The sequence below is a fragment of the Mus caroli genome, unplaced genomic scaffold, assembly GCF_978045245.1.
Source record: "Mus caroli unplaced genomic scaffold, Mus_caroli_1 scaffold_14, whole genome shotgun sequence".
NCBI classification, from domain to species: domain Eukaryota; kingdom Metazoa; phylum Chordata; class Mammalia; order Rodentia; family Muridae; genus Mus; species Mus caroli.
Window position 1 is genome coordinate 14,559,960 of NW_028227269.1, and position 21,877 is coordinate 14,581,836.

Sequence of the window (21,877 nt, forward strand, 5' to 3'; positions counted from 1 at the left end):
CTCAAGTATGGAATCTTTCATCAGTCAACTCTGAGACAGCTTCATGGAATCACTCGGGAAAAGAAAAGCCACCAGTTACTCCACATGACAGGTGACGCACCCAAGGGCAAGTGGCAGGCAACAACATGTCAGAGGAGCCCATGATGCACAGCTGAGTGGCCACATGCCTGTGAAATGCAGTGTATCAACAGCACCACAGAACAGGCCGAGGGGCTGTGAAGGACTCAACTCTTTAGAAGGAGAGGGGAGGCCTTTTAAAGGTAAAATCATTGGATTTCTTAAATTAATTTTTTAAATGATTTACAGAGTAAACTAACATGGGCATCATGAAGGAATAAACTTTTCTAAAAGCCGAATGCTCTCATAAGCGCAAGCCTTGCAGCTACATGGAAAAACACTCTTGTGCCCAAGTAAATAAATAATAAAAGGATATGGAAACAATACACCTTGAAAACTGTCCCTTCTCTGTTCCCCTGGGCAGAGGCAGTGCTGACAGGTTCCTGCTGCATGGCTTACAGGCCCCGCAAGCATTTATTTATCTAGTAACACTTGAGTACCATTCAAAGAATTAGGGAGGCCATTCCAAAGGACTGAAGGACTTATGAGGCCATTCTTTCTGCCCTAAGCTCTAGTACAGACTCCTAAATACAGCCTTGGTTGAGACTGTACTTGGGGGTGCTCACAGCACACAACTGTCCTCCTTCCCTGCAGGAAAGTGCCTGGGAACACACACACACACACACACACACACACACACACGGAAACTGAAAACAATGCATGGTGCATATAAACTTTCATTCTGACTACACCTTACGCCTGCTTTTAAAGATAGTTTTATGGCATCTGTGTTTCCCAGTGACAACCCTCATCCTGCTCACACGTGAGTGTTTCTAAAGCACATGCTGCACTACCATTAGGGGAGACTTGCATAATCAAAAGGCAGAGGACAAAATATGAATGCCTATTAGTGGGAAATAGCATGCAAACAAAAAAGTAACCCGAGATCCAGAATCATCCTGCAGCACAGCTTTAGCACTGTCTGGACTTCAGGAGGGAGGGAGGGAGGCACTAAGGTGTGTTCCGAGGGGCAGCTAAAGATCTCATGGTCTAGAAAAAGGAACTGCTGAGCAGCTGCCATTTGTGCAGGCCATCGGGAAACAGCCCGCGCCTCCTAAGGCAGCTGTACATGGCAGCACACACTACAGCCTGCACAGAGACAGAAAACTGAAAGCCCGAGGCAGTCTACTGCAGGGGGCTGCTCTCAGGTTCTTTGCTTCTGTGCAGATCACCTGTTTTGACTGACTAGGACCTAGCCTTCCAGCTAGACATGGGTTATCTGAGGCTGGTCAGGTTTGAGTGTGGTCGAAGCAGCCTCTAAAGGAAGTTGACACAGGGGACTCTGCTCCTTTTTCCTGGATGACTGACATGCTTTCACAGGTTGAAGACTGGCATTTCACCTGTCCCATTCTCTCAGCCACGGTGGCAGAGCAGTGGCCACAGATATCTCAGCTGTCTTCATGGCTCATGTGGTCTCCTGGCTTTGCAGACTACAGTGGTGAGGGCTGCCTCTACCTATATGAAACCAACCTTCCACAAAGGGCAAAAAGACTAATCAAGGTTCAGAAAACCCAATTTTCTTGTTTGTTTTTTTGAGACAGTGTAGCCCTGGTTATCCTGGAACTTGCTCTATAGACCAGGCTGGGAACTCAGAGAGCCTCCTGACAGCACTGAGATTAAAGGCGTGTGCCACCACTGCCCGGCAGAAAGCACAATTCTTTGGCATGATCTTCACACATTTTGATGAGAGTATAAGTGGGATCGACAGTTCTTCTAGGGGTAACAGGGGCATACCTACAATTGTATGTGCATAGACTCTGAACTCATATCTCTATTTTCATCTCTTTAAATGTACACCAAGAAGACAGGCACTGTTGGCAAAGGGCCAAAGACTAGAAGATGTAAGTGTCCAGCAATAAAGAGACAAGCAAGTTGGAGTACAGCTGCTCACAGTAACACATCCAGAAACAAACAAACAATCAATCAGGCAGCCAGCCATGAGCTAACATGAAACTTTCATTGAGGTATATTATTAAGCAAAAGGAAAGAAAAAGCAAGATACATAGTATATGCTATCATTTACATAAGATTATTCTCAGGCTATCCAGTTTTTTTGTACAGTCTCTTGCGATGGTCTCAAGCATCCCAGGCTGACCTTGCTATGCAAAGCAGATGACCTTGAGTTATGGACCCTCTTGCTTCTGCCTCACGTGTTGAGATTTTAGGCAAGTGCCATCACATCCAGCATACTTTGTTATTGAACTCTTGCTATTTTGGGCTGAGTGTAGTGGCACATGCCTTTAATCCCATCACTAGGGAGGGAGGCAGGCAGATCTCTGTGAGTTCAAGGCCAGCTAGATCTACAACAAGAGTTTCAGGACAGCCAGGGCTGTTGCACAGAGAAATCTTGTCTCAAAAAACAAAAACAAACACACAAACAAAACAAGAAAAGAAGGCCAGACCAGTGATTGTGCAGGCCTTCAATCCCAGGACTCTACAAAGTGAGTTCCAGGACAGCCAAGACTATACAGAGAAACACTATCTTAAACTAAGTAAAACAAACAAACAAACAAAAAACAAACAACAACATAAAACCAAATCAAGAAAGAAAAAAATAAAGGAAAAAAGAAAATGAAAAAAATTTTTGCTATGTTGACATAGCTGGTTTTGAACTCATGGACTCAAGTAATCCTCTGACCTCAGACTCCTGAGTGCTGGGCTTCGGGCATGTGTCATTGTACCCAGAAGACTATATATATATATTGACTTGTACTTTCATAAGCTACCTCTGGAAGCCTCATCTAGTAAGTTATGATAACAAAGCTTCAAGAGAGATAATGAGGAGATGAGGGAACATGGAGGAAGCAAACAGACCCAAAGAAAACTTAATTTCACTCTGTTGTCTTGTTTTGGAATTTTTTCTTATGTGTACACATTACCAAAAAAAACTAAAAACAAACAAAACAAAATAAAACAAAACAAAAACTGTAGGCAGACATGTTGCCTTGGCTAGCACTTAGCATGCTGAAGAAGTTTAAAGGTAGCCAGGGCTGCTAACAGTTGAAGACCAACCTAGGCAACTTACAGTACAGAGACTCAGAACAAAAGGAAGGGAGAAAAGAAAGAAAGGAAGGGAGGGAAGGGGAGAGGGAGGGAAGGAAGGGGGAGGGAGGGAAGAAAGGAAGGAAAGAAGTGGTCTCCAAAACTCAAAGCCACAAGGGACCCAGAGGACCCAGCACTATTGACACAACATGCCCAAGTGACCCCATGGGTTCTTTCTTCTGGCTTCTGAGACCAGGTTTAGACAAGTCATACTTTGGTTTGGCCAAAGCAAGAACACTGTGTCCTCTGACAACAATGTCAAATTCTTACTTGTGTGTAGTAAATAAGAAATAGTTTACCTTTCTGCAAAGGTATCGAGTTTCCCCAACTCATCAGAGAGGCCAACAAGGGAATCCAAAGTCCCCACCTAGAAAAAATCCATAAAGGAGTTATGCTCATGTACTTTCCGGCCAATGAGTGTAAGGCGTTCTTGAGACGACTGCACAAGGGACTCTCACTTCACATTGAGCTGGCTCTTTTTAGCCAACGACCAGACTAAAAAGTGGAAAAACACTTTGGGGAAACATATAGACTGAGAGCTATATATTTTTATTTTATTACATGTCAGTATGTGTGTATGCATGTATGTGCAGACACTTATACCTGTGGAGGTCAGAGGTCAACATACGGTGCCTTCCTCCCTTTCTTTCTATCTTGTTTTTTGGTACAGAGTCTCCCACTGGACCATGGAGCTCCTCAGGTCAGCTAGATCAGCTGACCATGGACCTCTGCCTCTGTCTTCCCCATGCTTCGATTAAAGGTGCACACCAGTGAACCTGATACGGATGCTAGGGATGCAAACTTAGCTTCTTGCAGTTGTACATAGAGCAGTTTACTACATAAACCTATGGGACAGAATGACAACAGAGTAAGCTGACACATCTCTCTCATAAGAGGGACTATCATGTTGGTGACCTGACCTCAGTCCAATTTATAGAGGCCCTTTTTGGATTATTTAAGGTCTGTTTCTTAGTATAAAACTAAATGAAATGTCCAAAGACCTTCAGAGAGATGGGAAGTACATGTCTGCCTCCTCAGAGCAGGGTTACAGGTAGGTCACATCCAGCTTTTTACCTGGGTGCTGAGGCTTGAACTCAGGTCCTCAACTGATTGTAGCCCAAGCTTCCTCCCTCGCTCTCCCCTAACCCTTCTCTCTGAAATAGGGTCTCACAATTCAGTCCTGGAACTCCTTTTGTAGAGCAGGCTGGCCTGGAATTGATAGCAACCCTCTCGTCTGCCTCCCGAGTGCAGGGTTTGTGGCTGTGAGCCTCGAGGCCTGGCCTGGCCTGGCCGAGTCTTTTTAAAAAAAGATCATTCCTGAGGATGGCTCAGTAGTTAAGAGCACAGACCGCTCTTCCAGAGGACCCAGGTTCCACTCCCAGCACCCACATGGCAGCTCACAACTGTTTGTAGCTCTAGTTCTAAGATTGCTAATGCCCACAGGCACCAGGCACACACATGGTACACAAACATACATCCATGCAAGCAAAAACTGATACAAACAAAATAATATATTTTTTTAAAAGATGGTTCCTATTTCCTCATCTTTAACATTTATTTCATCTGAGCTTCCCTGTCTACAAGAGCCCTCTCAGATCTTGAAACTCCCACTGTGTCTGACCCCCACAACAGAATCAGAAAGACCTAGACTTCCTGGACTACCTACCTCTAGGCCAAGAAAAGCATCAAAGCTCCTACAGTACACATTCAGCTATGCAGTGGGTCTGTTTAGATGCAGCAGACCCTGAGGACCACTCCGAAGGATCAGAGTGTGCATACACAGTGCCCTTCCACTTCCCACCTACATTCCATCCATGTGGCCTGTCCTGTCCATGCTTATCTATGGCTTCAGGTCTAGAAGGGCCACAGTTAACCTGGGGGTATGGCATAAAGTCCCACTGACACCTCTGTCATCTTCTAGCTCAGGCTTATTTTTCGTCACTGTTCTACATTTGTGTTAAGTCCTTATCCCTGACTTCTGAGAAGCCACCTCAAGCTCAGAAATCCCTGCCCTCCTCCAATCCATAGCCTCCTCCCTCCTCTTGGGATATCTTACCTTGAAGTCTGGGATGGCAAACTTGGTGTTGTGGGACAAGTTAGACTTTGAAGTTACGTTGTTCATCCTTTCCAGAGCCTGTAAATTTTCCTTATCGCCAGGGGCCGAAATAAGCCAAAACTCAGACATGTTTGCAAGTCTTCCGGTTATCTAGTTACCGACAGGTACCAAGACTAATGCACACAAACAGAAACAGGAGCAGAGATGTGTCTGGTGTCTACTTCACTTTTCCTTACCTCAGAACTAATCCTCTCTGGGCCCTGCCACTCTTTCCATTTGTCACGCCTGGCTTCCTTGACCTTCTAGTTCATTTTCAGCAGCTTTAAGGACATTTAAGGACACACATTTGCCACCAAGCAATATGTCTGTGCCCCAGGGAAGCCCCCGCCATAGGGAAACCTCTCACCTACCCTCCCTAGGGGGCTTTGATTGGCCCACACTGGTTCCTTGCACTCCCCAGCTTCAGTGTCCAGCAGCTCTAAGATGGGCAGACAGAAAGCTAAGCATAGAAGGCTTCTGGAGGATATTTTCTCATCTTGGCTTGTTGTACTTTATGGCATCCAGGAAGACGTGGATGATGGTGGGAGACGAGGGATTTTCCACAGTATAACATCAGGTCAAGACCAGATCTCAGCTTGATCTGATGTTATACTGTGGAAAATCCCTCGTCTCCCACCGTCATCCACGTCTTCCTGGATGCCATAAAGTACAACAAGCCAATCTTAAGCCAGGAATTAGCTTTAGAAACAAACTTCAAAGAAGTGTCTCAAAGGGCTGCTAGAGTCTTCTGCACATTCAAATATGTGCACACCTGCACCTTTCCCCTCTGTGCCTGTCGTCTCCCTAGTACATCCCATCCTGAGACATCTGCAGAAAACTGGAGAATCGCCGCGGGATAACGGGTACCCCCACTGAGTCCTTTTCTTCTCTCCTCCCATCTCACCATCTCATAGGGACCTGAGACCCTGCCTATCCCTGTCCCTGCTAACCTTGCACAAACCAAATGCTGTTCTTTCCGACCTGAGTGAATATCGCCTGGGGACAAACTGGCCAGTGAGCAGCTACTGGGGAGCTGCCACCTGCCAAGCCAGGGAGAGTGCGGTGTGGGCGCCGGTTTCCCATGTTCCCATTGAGAAAGTGCACACCCGGACCACAAGGACCCACGGAAGTACGGATTCGACCGAGGGAATGCGTGTTCGCCCCTTGCTCGTTGCGGCCTCGACAGCTCGCTCCCCATCCCTGATCCTTGTCGCAGCTAGGCTTCTTGAGTCCTTACCAGGAGCGACGGTAGACTGAGCTGTAGAAGACACGCGGGGACACCGTGCGGGAGGCTCCGCGGGAGCGCACGGCCGGCTCCCGGGAGGCAGCGGCTTCTATGGTCCGGTGCGCGCCCCGCCCCGCCTTTTATCCCAGCGGGAGGGGCAACCCTGGGCCCCTCTGATATTTGCATACGGGCTGCCCGCCTCCCTTGATGTCCGTGTTGGTGTGGCGCTGCTGTGGACCCAAGCTCAAGCTCCGGAAAGACACTATGCAGGCAGGGTACAGAGGGGATACTAGTAGATGCAGGGGGGCCCTGATCCCTTCTGCGCGTGGATTTAGCTGGGAGCCTGACCCGATCTCCATCCGCAGAACAGAAAAGCCGGGTGCTAGTAGAGCCACCTCCGTGAGGCAGCAACAAGACAGGATTCTCAAAAGGAGGGTCCCCCAGCTGCAGCTTTTGCCTCCCATTCCCACTCCACCGCAGCCCGGCCCTGTCTCCAAGGATTCACCTGCTCCAGGGAGTATCCGAAGTCCATGCATGAGAGACCGGGTTGACCCACGGAAAGCAGCGCAACAGGTTCACAGATGTTTTCCAACACACAAACACACACACCTGCAGGGAGGAGAGGCTTCTCTACAGTCTGCGTGGGTGCCAGCTTGCCCCTGGTTGCCCAGGAAACACCCATCTCTCCCCACCCACACAGAGGGGATTTAAAGCTGCTGAAGTCGTGCTGAGGGACATAATTGAGGTGGACTGCGTGCCTAGCAGGTGCAAGGCCCTGGGTTCCGGCCCTAGGACAGAAAAAAATAATATGGAAAAAAGTTGCATAGGCGTTCAGTGTGACTAATGAGCTCTTACTAGCCCAGCCCAACGTTCATTTTGGTTCCCAGCAAAATAAGACAGACAGATGGGTAGGTAAGTAGGTAGGTAGGTAGATAGGTAGGCAGGCAGATAGATAGATAGGTGATAGGTAGGTGGATGGATGAATAGACAGGTAGGTAGGCAGATAGATAGACGATGTAGACAGACAGACAGACTGACTGACAGATTAATATAGGTTCTACTAAGACCAAGCTTAAGTACATATTTTATCTGTAATCAGAAAGTGAAGTCATGAGATAAAAAAAGTGCTTGCTACCAAACCTGACAATCTGAATTTGATCCCAGGACCCCACATAGTGGAAAGAGAGAACTGACTCACAAAAGTTATCCTTTGATTTCTACAGAGGTGCCCTGGGGGGGGGGGGCTGCACATCACACACACACACCCGCACACCAGACAGATTGATAGATCTCTTTAACTCCAGCACTTGGAAGGCAGAGGCAGGTGGATCTCTGAGTTCAAGATCAGGTCTACAGAGTGAGTTCCAGGACAGCCAGAACTACACTGAGAAACCTTGTCTCAAAAAAAACTAAAACAGAAAAGAAGAGAAGAGAAAAGGAAAGGAAAGAAAAGAAAGGAAAGGAAGGGAGGGAGGGAGGAAAGAATACTTGAAACTAAAAAGGGAATTAACTTGTGAATGTAAAAACAAGACAAGAGTCAGATACGGTGGCACAAACCTTTAATCCCAGCACTGGAAGACAGAGGCAAGCAGACCTCTGTGAGTTTGAGGCCAAACTAAACTACATATCAAGTTGCAGACCAGACAGACATATATAGCAAGACCCTGTCTGATACATACATTCATACATACATACATACATACATACAGACAGACAGACAGACACGTTTATGCATGCATACATTAAAAAACAAGGCAAAAATAAACACACCCAAGAATCCATTTTCTAGGCCCTAAAAGAAGAAACTCAGCTTGTCCTTCTCTGTAAACAATGGAAGAGATGATGCCAAAGGGGTTGTTGAAGAAGTCATCGGTTGCTGCCTGAGAAAGGATTCTTCTCTCTGCTCTATCACACTAGTCATATGAACCCATTCATGTCGGGAAAGAACTTGATGTATGTGACTTGCTGTGACACGTGGTGGGTGGGAAGCCAGATCCAGGACACTTGTGGTTTGAGGTCAAGGTGATCCCACTGCCATGCTTTGTAGCTGGAGCTCCTAGCACCTGCACTGCACATCACAGTGTTGAGACACTACTGTGCATTAGTCAGTCCTTGCAACATGTCCTGAGGGAGGACACCTGAAACCGAGGGATGAGGAAACACTGTGTGCACAAGGAGTCTGAGTGCCTATTCCAGAAAAGGAGTGGCTTGGTGAACATTTGTTGGGGTGGTCTCAATCTTAGACTTCAAATCATTCCATTTTTTCCAGGCCAGGGAAACCAATATGATAGACCTGGGACCAGATCACTGACAAAGGGGAGGGAAGCCCAGGGAGTTAGATGAATAGCTCCATTAATGGAATAACTACAAATGGACTTTGTACTGGTGGTCTGAGAAGTGTGTCTTCACACTTGCCAGCAAGCCCACAGGACTGTGACATCGCTTGAACCCATGAAATCCTTTACGGTCAACATTTTTCTACTCAGTATTGCTAAAAGCCACTGACCTAGCTTCCTCAAGACTGGTGGAATATTAAGAGTGTCTTTGACTTTTTGATACCATTCATTCTTCCTATAAATCTGAGTTTGCTGTGATTTAAAGGTCAAGACATTAGCCAGGCGTGGTGGTGCACGCTTTTAATCCCAGCACTCGGGAGGCAGAGGCAGGCAAATTTCTGAGTTCGAGGCCAGCCTGGTCTACAAAGTGAGTTCCAGGACAGCCAGGGCTATACAGAGAAACCCTGTCTGGAAAAACCAAACCAAAAAAAAAAAAAAAAGAGTCAAGACATGGCTGGGATGTTGTGCAGTGTAGAACACTTTCATGGTATGTCTGAGGCCCTGGTTTAATTATCAGCGCTTCGAAATAAATAAACCAGTAAGTAACTCAAACTGGTCATGGTACTACACACTTCTGTCTGGGATGCTGAGACAGGAGGATTTTGAATTCCAAGCGTGCCTGAACTTCACAGTGAATCCTTATCTTAGGCACACACACATATGCACACATGGATCAATATGATTTCAAAGTCAAATAACTCTGGGAAATCTGAAGGAGAAACCAATAAAGAACTACTGAGCTGTGTTTTCTACCACATCTTTCTCCTGAAAATCTGAACTCCTAGCCTTTTATTGCCAATTTCTTTTTTTAAAGATGTACTTGTTTTTGTTTTATATGTATGGATGCTTTCCTTGCATGCATATCTGTACCGCTTACATGTAGTGCCCTTGGGTATCATAGATGATGGTTAACCCATATGGTACTGGGGATTGAGCCTGAGTCTTCTGGAAGAGTGGCCAATGCTTTTCACCCCAGGTCCATTTCTCCAGCCCTATTATCAATGTCTTGTTCAACATCTACATTTACAATGGAGACAATTGCTGTGTGCGATGGCAGCTTGACTTTCTCCAAGTAACCTTTCTTCAGTTTTCTGTTTACAAAGACACTTCAGGGCTTATTATAAAGAATCTGGAAATTGGGCAAAGTGGTGTCTGTCTGTAATATTACTCCCAAGGTTCAGGCAACAGGATAGCAAACTCCAGGTCAGCCTGGGCTGTGTAACATAACCCTGTCTCCAAATACTGAAACAAAAATGTTAAAAAGTAGAGAAAATATACTCTGTAATTCTGAGATGTGAGAATCATCACTGTTAACATGTAAATTCTGTAATTTTAATACATATTCATATATGCAAATACAGACAGGTTTGTATGCTATACTTAAACTTCAAATCTTGCTATTAAGTGTGTGTGTGTGTGTAAAAGAAATGTTCTCTCACTCACAGAGGCCAGAGATCAACTTGTGATGTTGCCTTCAGGTGACATCCTTTTGGTTTTTGAAACAGACTTATCCCTGATTCTGCTAAGCTACTGGGCCAGGGAACCCTCAGGATCCTTCCATCTCCATCTGCCTAGTGCTGAGATTACAAAAGTATGCCACCACAACAGGCTTCTTCATTTTTTAAATGCATGTTCTGGGAATTAAGCTCAGGTCCTCAGGTTTGCAAGACAGGCAGTTCACAGACTGAGCTACTGCATGAGCCCCGATACTGCTTTTTAAAGCCTAAAAACTATCATTTGTATCTTATCAGTGAAGGATAATCAGTCCCATCCACACTTATCGCAGCTCAGAGACTTGTAATGGGGGAGGGGGTCTTGCAGCTTTGACTTGTCAGAGAACTTAGGATGGGATGGGGTGGGAGTGAGTCTTGCTCAAGAGGCTTTGACTTGTGGTTCTCAAGGGCAAACATGTCTATATCCATTAGTTTCCCTATCACTTTAACAGAGAAATAAGTCAGCTGTGGGTCTTGCCTCCTTGTTACATGAAGAGCTTGTTCTTCGAGTCTCTGGTCCCCAGCAGCCTTTCTGCTCTATAAGCAAAGTGTTTCTCTTCTATGCCTGCAATGGCCCTTTTCCTCTCCCCTTCCCCACATGTCTCTTGAGTATCTGAAATCTATTACTAAATCATGGTCACTGCTCTTACAACACTCTCCAGGATGCAAACAGTGAAGAGCACAGACAGGGCTTATGAAAACCATGGCTTCCTACTTGTTCCCAGGGCATTTCAATGTGTTAGCCAGAGTCACCCACCTTGATCATCTCCAGCCTGCTACTTTGTGAGATATTCCTGAAACGTTGGCAAGGATCGTGTACTGAGCCAGCTAAAGTCTGTGCAAGATCGAACAGTCCCTTCAGGTTTGGGAACCAGAAGGACAAGGCTGGCCTATTTAGTCTGTTGTTCTCTGGCCACTCCCAGATGACAGGCTTGGGGACTTCTTTATTTCCTCATACAGATCTAAGGATGTATTTTATAAACTCACAGAGACAGCACTGAGCCTCGGTAGGCTTATGGACTTTTCTAGAAAGTTTTTTCTTGCCCTCTCTTTGCTGGGGGAAATGGAGGGATGGACCCACAAGAGCAGATCTGGTGAAAGAGCTTAGGCTTTGGAATCAGACAAGATAAACTACTTACCCATGCTGTGGTTCAGATTTCCCACTCAAAAAAGGAATTCGGTTACACCCACATTTTCTGCCTATCATGGGGACTGTAAGAGAGAGCTTATTTCTGACAAGAACACCTGCGGCTCAGTCCCCACACTGATCGCTCTTCTACACCCTTATAAGCTCAGCAGTGTGTTATAAGCTTCGTGTGACACACTGTGGTTACAATAGAAGAAGTACAGGACTCGGGTTTGGTCTGAGGTCTCTCAGTCAAAACCCCTCTTGGCTCTGGAGCTGCCTGCCGTGTTTGCTGAGAGTGGTGTTGTTTCACTTTGTTCTTCTGGGACAGCGACTCCTTATGTAGCTCCAGGTGGCTTTGAACTCACTATGTACACCAGGCTGCCTCAATAATCACAGAAAGCTCCCTGCCTCTGCCTCTTCAGTGCTAGAATCAAAGGCGTGTGCTGCCATGCCTGGTGTCTCCTCAACTTCTCCTCCAGTACTGGGACTGAACCCAGGGATTCATTTTTGCCAGGCAACACTCTACCACTGAGCCATATCCCCAGTCCCAGTGCCACTTTTTGTTGGATAAAATAAAGCCTGGAGAGTCTTGTGATTTCTTCTCCCGAGTATCATAGGACTCCTCTCTTCAGATCCTCTTCTAACATGATTTCCTCCCTCACATCTGAGGCATGCAAAAATAGCCCACCTTCCAGACTACAGCAGAGCAAAGCAGGCATGCTAACAACAGAGTAATGGGCAGCCCCAGCTCTCTAAGGTATGAACACTGAACACAAAGTAGAAAGTGATACCTGCATAAAAATGAGGTATAAATATTTGAGAAATGTCGTGATCCTCATTTCACAGATGAGGAAACAGGCTCAAGGAGATTAAGGGCTCTCTCAGATCTGGAGCACGGATGGTGGTTCACATGGGACCTGAAATTTATCCTTTTACCTCCTAGTTCCTGTTGTTCTACAAGAGCCAAGGGTGGCGCACACCTTTAATGCCAGCACTTGAGAGGCAGAGACAAGTGGATCTCTGAGTTCAAGGCCAGCCTGGTCTACAGATAGAGTTCTAAGATAGCCAAAGCTGCACGGAGAAACCCTGTCTGGAAAAAACAAATGAACAAATGAATGAACGAACGAACGAACTAACAACAAAAGAGCTAAAATACCCCCTCTCTGGCCCTGTCCAAAGACCCAGTTATTTGCCCCTATCTACAGTTATGTGCCAGTTCTTCCACATGCTCACCATTCTCTTGACTTCAGTGGACTTTTGCAGTGGGTTCTAAAACATGGAAGATTATAAACACAGGTCTATCGTTTTTTAAAAAGATGTTTTATTTATGTGTGTGTGTACATGTCTCATTTGGATATGTGCACATGAATGCAGATGCCTGCGGAGTCTGAAAGAGGATACAGGGCCCCTGGAGCTGCAGTGTCAGGAGGTCATAAGCCAACCAACACAGGTGCTCAGAACTGAATTCAGGACGTTTGCAAAAGTGGTGCATGCTTTGTTTGTTTGTTTTGTTTGTGAGACAGGGTCTCTCTATAAAGCCCCGATTCTTCTGGAATTTACATCCACAGTTTAGCAGTATAAGGTTTTAACCACTGAGCAATCTCCAGACCCTGATCTTTATTCTTAACTGTCAGTTTGATTGGATTTGAGATGCCCAGGGCATTAGTGAAGCACACCACTAGGTATGTCTGTGGTGAAGTTCCTAGAGACAAGTAGACATAATGGATTAATCCTGCATGGATTCATAATTCAATGGCATTGTTGGGACGTGATGAAAAGAAGGAAGTAGAGCCTAGTTGGAGGTGTAGGTCCCTCCTGGGCACGCACACCCTTGGGGGGTATATAATCTTGCTCAGACCCCTTCTGTATTTTCCCTTTCCACTAACTGGCCACCATGGTGTGAGTGATTCTGCTGCCATGCCTTCCCTACCATGATGGACTGAGACTTCTGAAATTAACAAACAAAATAAACAACTCCTTTTACATTGTTCTCACTACTCCAGTGACAGATATGCAAAAATAAGTAATTAAAGAAAATCAATAGCCAGAGTGGTAGCTGTGACTAAACCTACCCATGTGCTTCTTGAGCCTTTGGAGCTGGTATGAAGGGAGAACTTGTAAGTGTTAGGAGATGTTTGCTAGAGAAGTCCTGAAATACTGTACACACATAAGTGGTTGGTGGCTCAGAAGATAAAGGTACCTACAGGAAAGGCAAGCTGATGAAGGTTCCTGCAGACTGCTCCATTAGGAATAGACTAGAGTCTGCTTCAGGTTACATTCTAACAAAGATTTGAGTTACATTTAATCTGTGTCTGGAGGCTTTGTAAGGCTGAATTTCCAAGTAAAACCACTGGGAATGCAGCTCTGCCTAGCATGCAGGAAGCCTGGGCTTCAGTCTCTAGCACCGTATATATGAGAGTGTGGTTAGATGTATGATGACAACTTCAGCACTCAGAAAGTGAAACAGGGGCGGGGGTCGGGTTGGGGAGGTCATTAGTAAAAGATCATCCTTGGCTATAGAGTGTATTTGAGACCCCCAAAAGACAGAAGAGGGCATCTGATCACCTAGAGTTGGAGTTACAGCAGTTGTGAACTACCAGACATGTGCAGTGCTTTACTGAAATATCTCTCCAACCCGAAAACAGAAAGGATTTTTTAAATTGCAGTTTGAAGCTGGCAGGATGGCTCATTGGGTAAAGGTGCTTGCTGTCAAGCCTACTGACAGGATTGAGTAATCCTCAGGACGACATGGAAGGAGAGACTATAGTCCCACATGTCATCCTCTGACCTCCATACACACACAGTGAGACACTCACATCCGTACCCATGGGCATGTACACTCAAACTAAAAAACTAAATACTTTTAAAACATTTAAGATTTGTTTTTTATTTTTTGTTTTATGTATTTGTTTTATCTGTGAGTGCTTTACTGCATGTTCACCTGCCTGTCAGAAGAGAGCATCAGATCCGTTTATAGATAGTCTTGAACCACCATGTAGATGCTGGGAATTGAACTCAGCATCTCTGATAGAAGAGCCAGTGCTCTTAACCATTGAGCCATTTCTCCAGCCCCACAGATAAATATTTTAAAAACGATCAGTTTGGTCAAAAAAGGATGAAGTTATAGACAGTAAGGGCATGCTTGTGAAAGAAATTAGGGCCTTAAAAAAAGAAACCAACGAATTTGCATTGAGGCAATAAAAAAGATAACTTGAGGGCATCTCATTAGAGCCCACCTTCAGCAGGCTCCTGGGTATCAGAGCAGAGAGATCCGCTGGACCCTGCTTTTGTCAAGGTTTAGCCATTCAGGGACTCAGAGGCAACTCCAGTCAAGGTCCAAAGGAAGACTGGCAGACTATTGTGTCATCCATACAATGCTTGTTGTGCAGACATGCGAAATTCATGAGTTATGAGGTTACGGAGGCTTTTACCTCTATTTCAGAGGAAGGCCTGGAGGTCAGGCAGCGAGTGACAGAGTCAAGATTTTAGAGGCAGTCCCCAAGAGAAGCTGTAAAGCTGCGGATGTGAAGCCTTAGCTAAAATGGAGACTTGGAGATGCTGGGGTGTCAGGAACAGAGGACAATGTATGGCCAAGAAAACCAGAAGATGGGTGGATCCTGTCTCAAAGGAAGGGCACATGTAGTGTAAGTGGCACGACGGCACGCATGGCTGGAATGAGAAGTCACATCATGATGCCATGTGGTCCAGGGCCAGACATGGAGCTGCAGGATTTAACATTTGTTTTTCAAGTTTTGTTCTTTCTTTAAAAGAAAGGCTTTTCTTCTTTTTAAAAAGGCTTTCTTTCTGTGTCCCCATTCTTCTCAGTTTTGATGGGAACATTTTTGCTACCTTATTGTATATTGGGCTATGTAAATTTTTTTATCTTTTGTACAAAGGCTTAAAGCCAATGCTACCTTTAGTCTTAGAGGAGACTTTGGACTTCATTTAGTTGGTTTTGTTTTGTTCCTTTTTCCATTTTATTTATCTTATGTGTTTGTATGAGCGTGGACATTCAGGGACCATGATGTGTGTGGAAGTCAGAGAACAGCTCTTCCTTCTACCACGTGGGTTCTGGGGGTCAAACTCCAGTTGTCAGGCTTGGAGTCACTCCAACTATCTTTGATGGCTGTCACTTGAAGGTTAACTAGACCTTTCAGGACCATAGTGAAGATGGGAGGCCCCTCAGGTCTGAGTCCTGAGGTACAAAAGGCCATACCTCATCTTAAAAATATCAATCAGTAAAAATTTTTAAAAGGCATGGAAAAAGACAGACAGACAGACAGACAGACAAAGTGGGTGAGGTTATCAAGGGCCATTTTTGTGGGCAATGATGTTTGGAAAGCCAGGTCTGAACTATTGGAACATTCATGTTACAGCTAAATATTTGCTCCTACATTCTCAGCAAGTAGAGCTGTTTACCTGTTGACTCTCCTGCTCCCCACCCTCCAGCCCACAGCTTTTTCTTTACTCTTTCTCTCTCTCTCCCCCTTCCCCCCCAGTGTGTGTGTGTGTGTGTGTGTGTGTGTGTGTGTGTGTAGTGCATGTGAATGTTGCATATGCACACAGAACCAAGGCAGGACGCTGAATGCCTTCCTCTGTCATTCTCCAGATTATGGCCTTGATATGATCTCCCACTGAATCAAAAGGACACTGTGTCTGTTAGGCTGGCTGGCCTGGACCTCACTGAGATCTGCCTATCTCTATTCCCCTAGGGTTACCAGGATACATAGTCATGCTTTGTGTTTCACACAGGTGCTGAGCATTCAAGCTCAAGCCCTCATGTGTGTGAGCAAGCACCCCCACCCATTGTTGGCTTCCCTCTCCACCTTGAGGTCCATCACAGGAAGCCATGACACTATGTCCAGTACCAACCATCACAGACCCAGTAGGACCTGAATTTATCCTCCATACACAGTCACCCAGAACATGCCGTCATTTCTTGGTCTTCCCAAGCATGTTATCCTAATTTGCTTTGTTTCATAGTTTACTTCATGGGCAAATAGCCAGCCCCGAGGAAACCTGCCCATTGCCTGTCTCACACTGCTATCAAGCTGCCTGTGGCTAGGGACCACAACTCTATACTCACCCAGTCTCCTTCAAGCTTTTGATTTGGGATTATGTCCAGCCTTTGATACAGTTCATAGACAAGTTATACAGAATTTCTCTGATCCATTCTATTTCTGCCCTCTGAAGCCCCTCTCCTCTCCTTTCCCTCTCCTCTCCCCCCCTCCCCTTCCCCTCTCCCCCTCTCTCCTCCCCCACCCCCTCTCCCTCTCCTCTCCTTCCTTTCCCTCTTCTCTTCTCTTCTCTTCTCTTCTCTTCTCTTCTCTTCTCTTCTCTTCTCTTCTCTTCTCTTCTCTTCTCTTCTCTTCTCTTCTCTTCTCTTCTCTTCTCTTCTCTTCTCTTCTCTCCCCTCCCCTCCCCTCATCTTCTCATGTACACCACACCTCTTCTCCATCTCCATCTTTAGTAGAGGACTTTGATTACCAACTCTAAGTCACAGTAGACCCTTTCACCATAATCATCATAGGTTGAATTGTTAGAGAACAACAATAAAACTCTTACAAAAGTTATAGAAATAAATATTTGTGACTTTGAATTAGGAAATCGTCTCAATATGATGCCAGCATTCACAAACAACAGAATAAAGATAAAAAGGACTTCACTCAAAAATGTTTGTTGGGGGATGAGGCTTGGTGGCCGCATAAGCATGAGGACCGGAGTTCAAATCTCCAGTGCCCATGTAGAAAGCTAGGAGTGGCTGCACATCTGTGACCCCAGTGCTGAGGGTGCACAGGAAAATCGTCTGGGGCTTGTTAATTTAGCTCGAGGTTCAGTGAGAGACCCTGCCTCAAGGAAATAAGGTAGCGTGTGAATACAATGAGAACCACATGGCCACTGATCTTGCATCACTGATCTCAGTCTTGCCTAGTTAGGTCATTACCATGCCTGGCACAAAGCTGGTAAGCAGTATACGTTTGCTTAATGATTAAATTATTGTGCTGATTTTGATGAACAGTGTAATACTGAATGATTTAATAACTATATAAATTAATCAATTGATAAGTCCATATTACTCACCACTCTAATGATATATCTTTAATTTACCATGGCTGACTGTGTTGGTTGGCTAGAGTCATCTGAAAGGAGGGAACCTCAATTGAGAAAAATGCTTCCGTAAGAGTGAGCTGTAGGGCATTTTCTTAATTAGATGGGGGAGAGCCCAGCCCATGGTGGGTGGTGTCACCTCTGGTTTGGTGGTCTGGGTTCTAGAAGAGAGCAGGCTAAGCAAACCAGTAAGCATCAGCTCCTGCCTTTATGTTCTGCTCTGCTTGATGGACTATGATATGGAAATATAAGCTAAGTGTGGTGGTTTGAATAGGTTTAGCCCCCATGAATTCATGTGTTAAAATGCTTGGCCATAGGGAGTGGCACTAATAGGAGGTGTGGCCTTATTAAAGTAGGTGTGGCTTTGTTGGAGGAAGTGTGTCACTGTGCAAGTGAGCTTTGAGGCTATGCTCAGGCTTCGCCCAGTGTGGAACAGAGCCTCCTCCTGGCTGCCTTCGGATCAAGATGTAGAACTTCCAGTTCCTTCTCCAGCACCGTGCCTGCCTGTAGGCTGCCATGTTTCCTGCCATGCTGATAACAGACTAAGCCTCTGAAACTGTAAGCCAGCCCCAATTAAATGTTGTCCTTTATAAGAGTTGCTTTGGCCATGGTGCCTCTTCACAGCAATAGAAACCCCAAGACACCAACTAAAGCCCTTTCCTCCCCAATATGTTTTGGTCATGGTGTTTCATTGCAGTAACAGGAGCCCTAACTAAGACACTAACAAACACTGCTGGAGCCAAGATTCTGGGAACCAACAGAGATTAATAACTGCAGAGGTCAGGGATATTATATTCTCCAAATAGATGGCCAACATTTCTAGAGAGCAGATGGTCAGCACGAAGGTGCTGAAGTAGCTAAACCTGGACACTGGGAACCTCCAGTTCCCTTCCTAGTTTCCTCCCTGCAGCCAGCATCCATTGATGGCCACACAGCTCCTTCCAATCCTATTTCTGAATTGTCCCTGTGCCTTGGTATTGGCACAGCATCTCATGTGGAGCAGGCTCTCCAGAAAGGTCCACACGATGGGTTGTTCCACCTGGCCTAATGGAAGAAAACATCTACTTGGCCAAAGTCCAATGGGAGGAAATCTATGGACACAGGCCAAGACCATGGGAGGGGAAGAGGTGGCAGGTCCTGTCATCCTTGTCCTTCTATTCCACTGAGGGGTAGGTCACACCCCCTCACCCCAGCACCTTGGGAGGACAACTCAGGCAGTTCCTTAGGGTGCCAGATAAGATTCTTCCTTGCTCATATGTGGCATACATTTGTGTGGAAATCAGAGGTCATTGTCAGGTGTCCTCCTGGATTGCTCCTGATTACCCTTGAGATAATCTTGAAATCTGGAGCTGGCCAACGTAGCTGTACTGACTGTCTATGGTGCCCAGAATCCTGCCATCTGCCTTCCCAGTGCCGGGATTACAGGCACGTGCTGCAGAGCAGCTTTAAGATGAAGAACAAGCACTATGGACAGAACCGTATCTCCAGCTCCCTCACTATTTTCTTAAAGAAGTTTCCAAAATCCCCTTTAGAACTGCTGGAATCACATGTGAGCTTCTATCTAAGGTGAGAAACTTCTCCTCTCTGTTAATTCACTTAGAGTGACAACCTGGTACATAGGTGCTGTGGACTGCAGCTTCTCTCCCTTTTCAGAGTAACCTTTCAGAAGACGAAAACTGGTAACTGAACTTTAGATACAGAGGTTAGAAAGAAACTCACATATAACTGTAATCCCAGCACTCAGGAGGCTAAGGTAGGACGGTTGTGTAGAGTTCAAGGCCAGCCAGAGATACATGGGAAAACCTTGTTTCAAAAACAAACAAAAATCCCACAAAACAAAAAGCAAATCCCTAAAATTCTTATGAGAGCTGGGGATATAGCTCTGTGGCAGAATGCTCTTGCCTAGAACACATTGAAGTTCTTGTTTTGATTGATTGATTGATTGAGAGAGAGAGAGAGAGAGAGAGAGAGAGAGAGAGAGAGAGATATGTCATGAAACAACAACTGCTTTTTATTTATTTATTTATTTATTTATTTATTTATTTATTTTGGTTTTTGGTTTTGGTTTTTCGCGACAGGGTTTCTCTGTGTAGCTCTGGCTGTCCTGGAACTCGCTCTGTAGACCAGGCTGGCCTCGAACACAGAAATCCGCCTGCCTCTGCCTCCCGAGTGCTGGGATTAAAGGCGTACGCCACCACACCTGGCCAGCAACTGTTTTTTAATTTTCTGCAGTGGGTATGGGCTTGTCTTCAGCTCCAAAGGCATGGAGCATGTTTGGGGATGTCCTGTTCCCTAGACCTGTCCAGTCCCTTGGTTTCCAGTCATCCCCACCTTTGCCCCACTCATTCTTCCCAGGGTGCTATCCCAAGACCAGGGTTCTAAGGACCAACTTCCAAAGCAGGTAGACTCCACTTTATCTCCCACCTGACTCTGCTTCCTGGTGAGGCATTGCCTAAGCACTGTGGGGACAGCACATTCTGACCCCATCTCACCTCCTAACCAGAACACCATTATTCCTTCCATGCTTGCACAGAAGGCCCTGCTTGGCAAGAATCCTGCCATCTCCTTACCCACTCTGTTCCTGCTAGGAAGGGTTGAGAGAAAGCCAGTGTGTCTCTATGAAGACACGTGCATAGGGAACTTACACAGAATAGATCCCAGGCTGCCTGGGTCACTATGGGCTGATGTTAATAAACAATGCATGTTTTCTGGATGAAGAAATGGTTACTGAATGAAGGAATCATTTCATCCAGTCACTCACTCAGTTCACTGTAGACTCAGATATCTGACATTAATCAATTACTTCTCTCCAGCCAAAGAAAGGGAGACTGTGTGCTCCCACAAAAAACACTTGGCCCCTCTGCATTTGAGCTACGCTCTCCAAGACCTTTTCCTCCTGTCATTTCAGCTGCCCACTCCTTATGGCCACACCCTGTGCCTCATCAGCAGCTGAAACTGCTCCACCTCTGAAATCTTGAATTCCAGTATCCCACTCTCTCACCACAACCTGCTGCTCCTCCCACCCTCTGCTTACCTGACTGCACCTCCCCTTATCCTGCATACACAGTCTGCATTCTGTCATCTTCTGCTTGTCTCTTCCAGCTGAGCCATGACCCAGTACCCTCAGTATGTGGATTCCATGCATCCACAGTCTCTGCTAGTCACCCTGCCTTGGTTCAGTAAGGGCCTCTTATTTAGAGTTCTCCTCCTCCATCTCAGTCATGCTGAAATGGGTCACACTGCTGGGCCAACTGGCCCTGCTATTGGCACAGGACCTTTCTCTGGCTGTCCCTTTCCTTTGGCTACTTGGCCATTCATGCATTCAGCAAATACATGTTGCACACTTGCTTTGGGTCAGTACTGAAACTGTGGGAACACAGTTATTGTCAACACAGGCCCTGATCTTGGCACTGACCTCTTAATGGGAGAGGCAGTAAATAGATGCATAATCACGATCAAGGGGCAGAATTAAGGGATGTGGTCAGTGGTTATCATACATAAGAAAAAGGTTGAAAAGAACTTTAAAAAGGAGAGAAGAGCTTACAGTTTCAGAGATTTAGTCTATCATAGTGAGGAAGGCATGGGGGCATGCCTGGGTAGTAGTGGGGGGTCTGTGGTGGAGGCTTCTTATTTCTTTTTACAATTATTTTTATTTTATTTTTTAAATGTGTTTGGGTGCTTTGCCTACATTGATATCAGTAAAGCACATGCATGCAGTGCCTGAGAAGACCAGAAGAGGGTGGTGTATCCCCTGGAACTGGAGTCACAAATGGTTGTGGGCTATCATTATGGATGCTGGCAAACAAATGTGGTCCTCTGCAAGGGCTACAAGTGCTCTTAACCACCCAGCCATCTCTCCAGGCCCCCAGGTTTCTTTCTTGTTGAGGACCAGGAAGCCTAATGAGCTGACTAGCACCAGGAACAGATCCCAATCAGAGCAAGGACAACTTTCAAAGCCCAGGCTGCAGTGACCTACACCTGCCAGCCAGTCTATACGCCCTTAAGGCTGCAAAACTAATACCACAAGCTAGGGACTATGGTCAAACCACGAGCCTATCAGGGGGGACATTTTGGATTTGAACATAACAATTTCTAGAACTCATGACCTTCTTGCCCCCATTTACTAAATACTGGGATTACAGGCATGAGTCACCAGGCCCCAGGTTTGATCTCATCATGACAACAGAGCAGTCGTCTCCTGCAACTGGAGGTTTGGGGTTTTGTTTCTTTGTTCATTTGTTTTTTTGTTTTTGTTTTTGTTTTTTTTATTTTTCAAGACAGGGTTTCTCAGTGTAGCTCTGGCTGTCCCGGAACTTGCTCTGTAGAACACGC

At 45.8% G+C, this 21,877-nt stretch overlaps 1 protein-coding gene across 6 annotated transcripts in view; it reads right to left on the reverse strand.

The window, feature by feature from the left end:
- Atp6v1c2 (ATPase H+ transporting V1 subunit C2) overlaps positions 1-21,877 on the reverse strand; it is a 62,436-nt gene that overhangs the window by 32,808 nt on the left and 7,751 nt on the right. For 4 of the 6 annotated variants that reach the window (XM_029484729.2, XM_085830213.1, XM_029484727.2 and 1 more), the window contains exons 1-3: positions 6,492-6,602; positions 5,216-5,388; positions 3,459-3,526 (exon numbers count right to left, since the gene is read on the reverse strand). In XM_029484729.2, the coding sequence (XP_029340589.1) occupies positions 3,459-3,526; positions 5,216-5,344 (197 nt within the window). In that variant the 5' untranslated portion in view covers positions 5,345-5,388; positions 6,492-6,602. Of the gene's footprint in view, positions 1-3,458; positions 3,527-5,215; positions 5,389-6,491; positions 6,603-6,984; positions 7,080-21,877 lie in introns of those variants that run through there. The other 2 variants (XM_085830211.1, XM_085830212.1) reach the window with 2 other exon arrangements.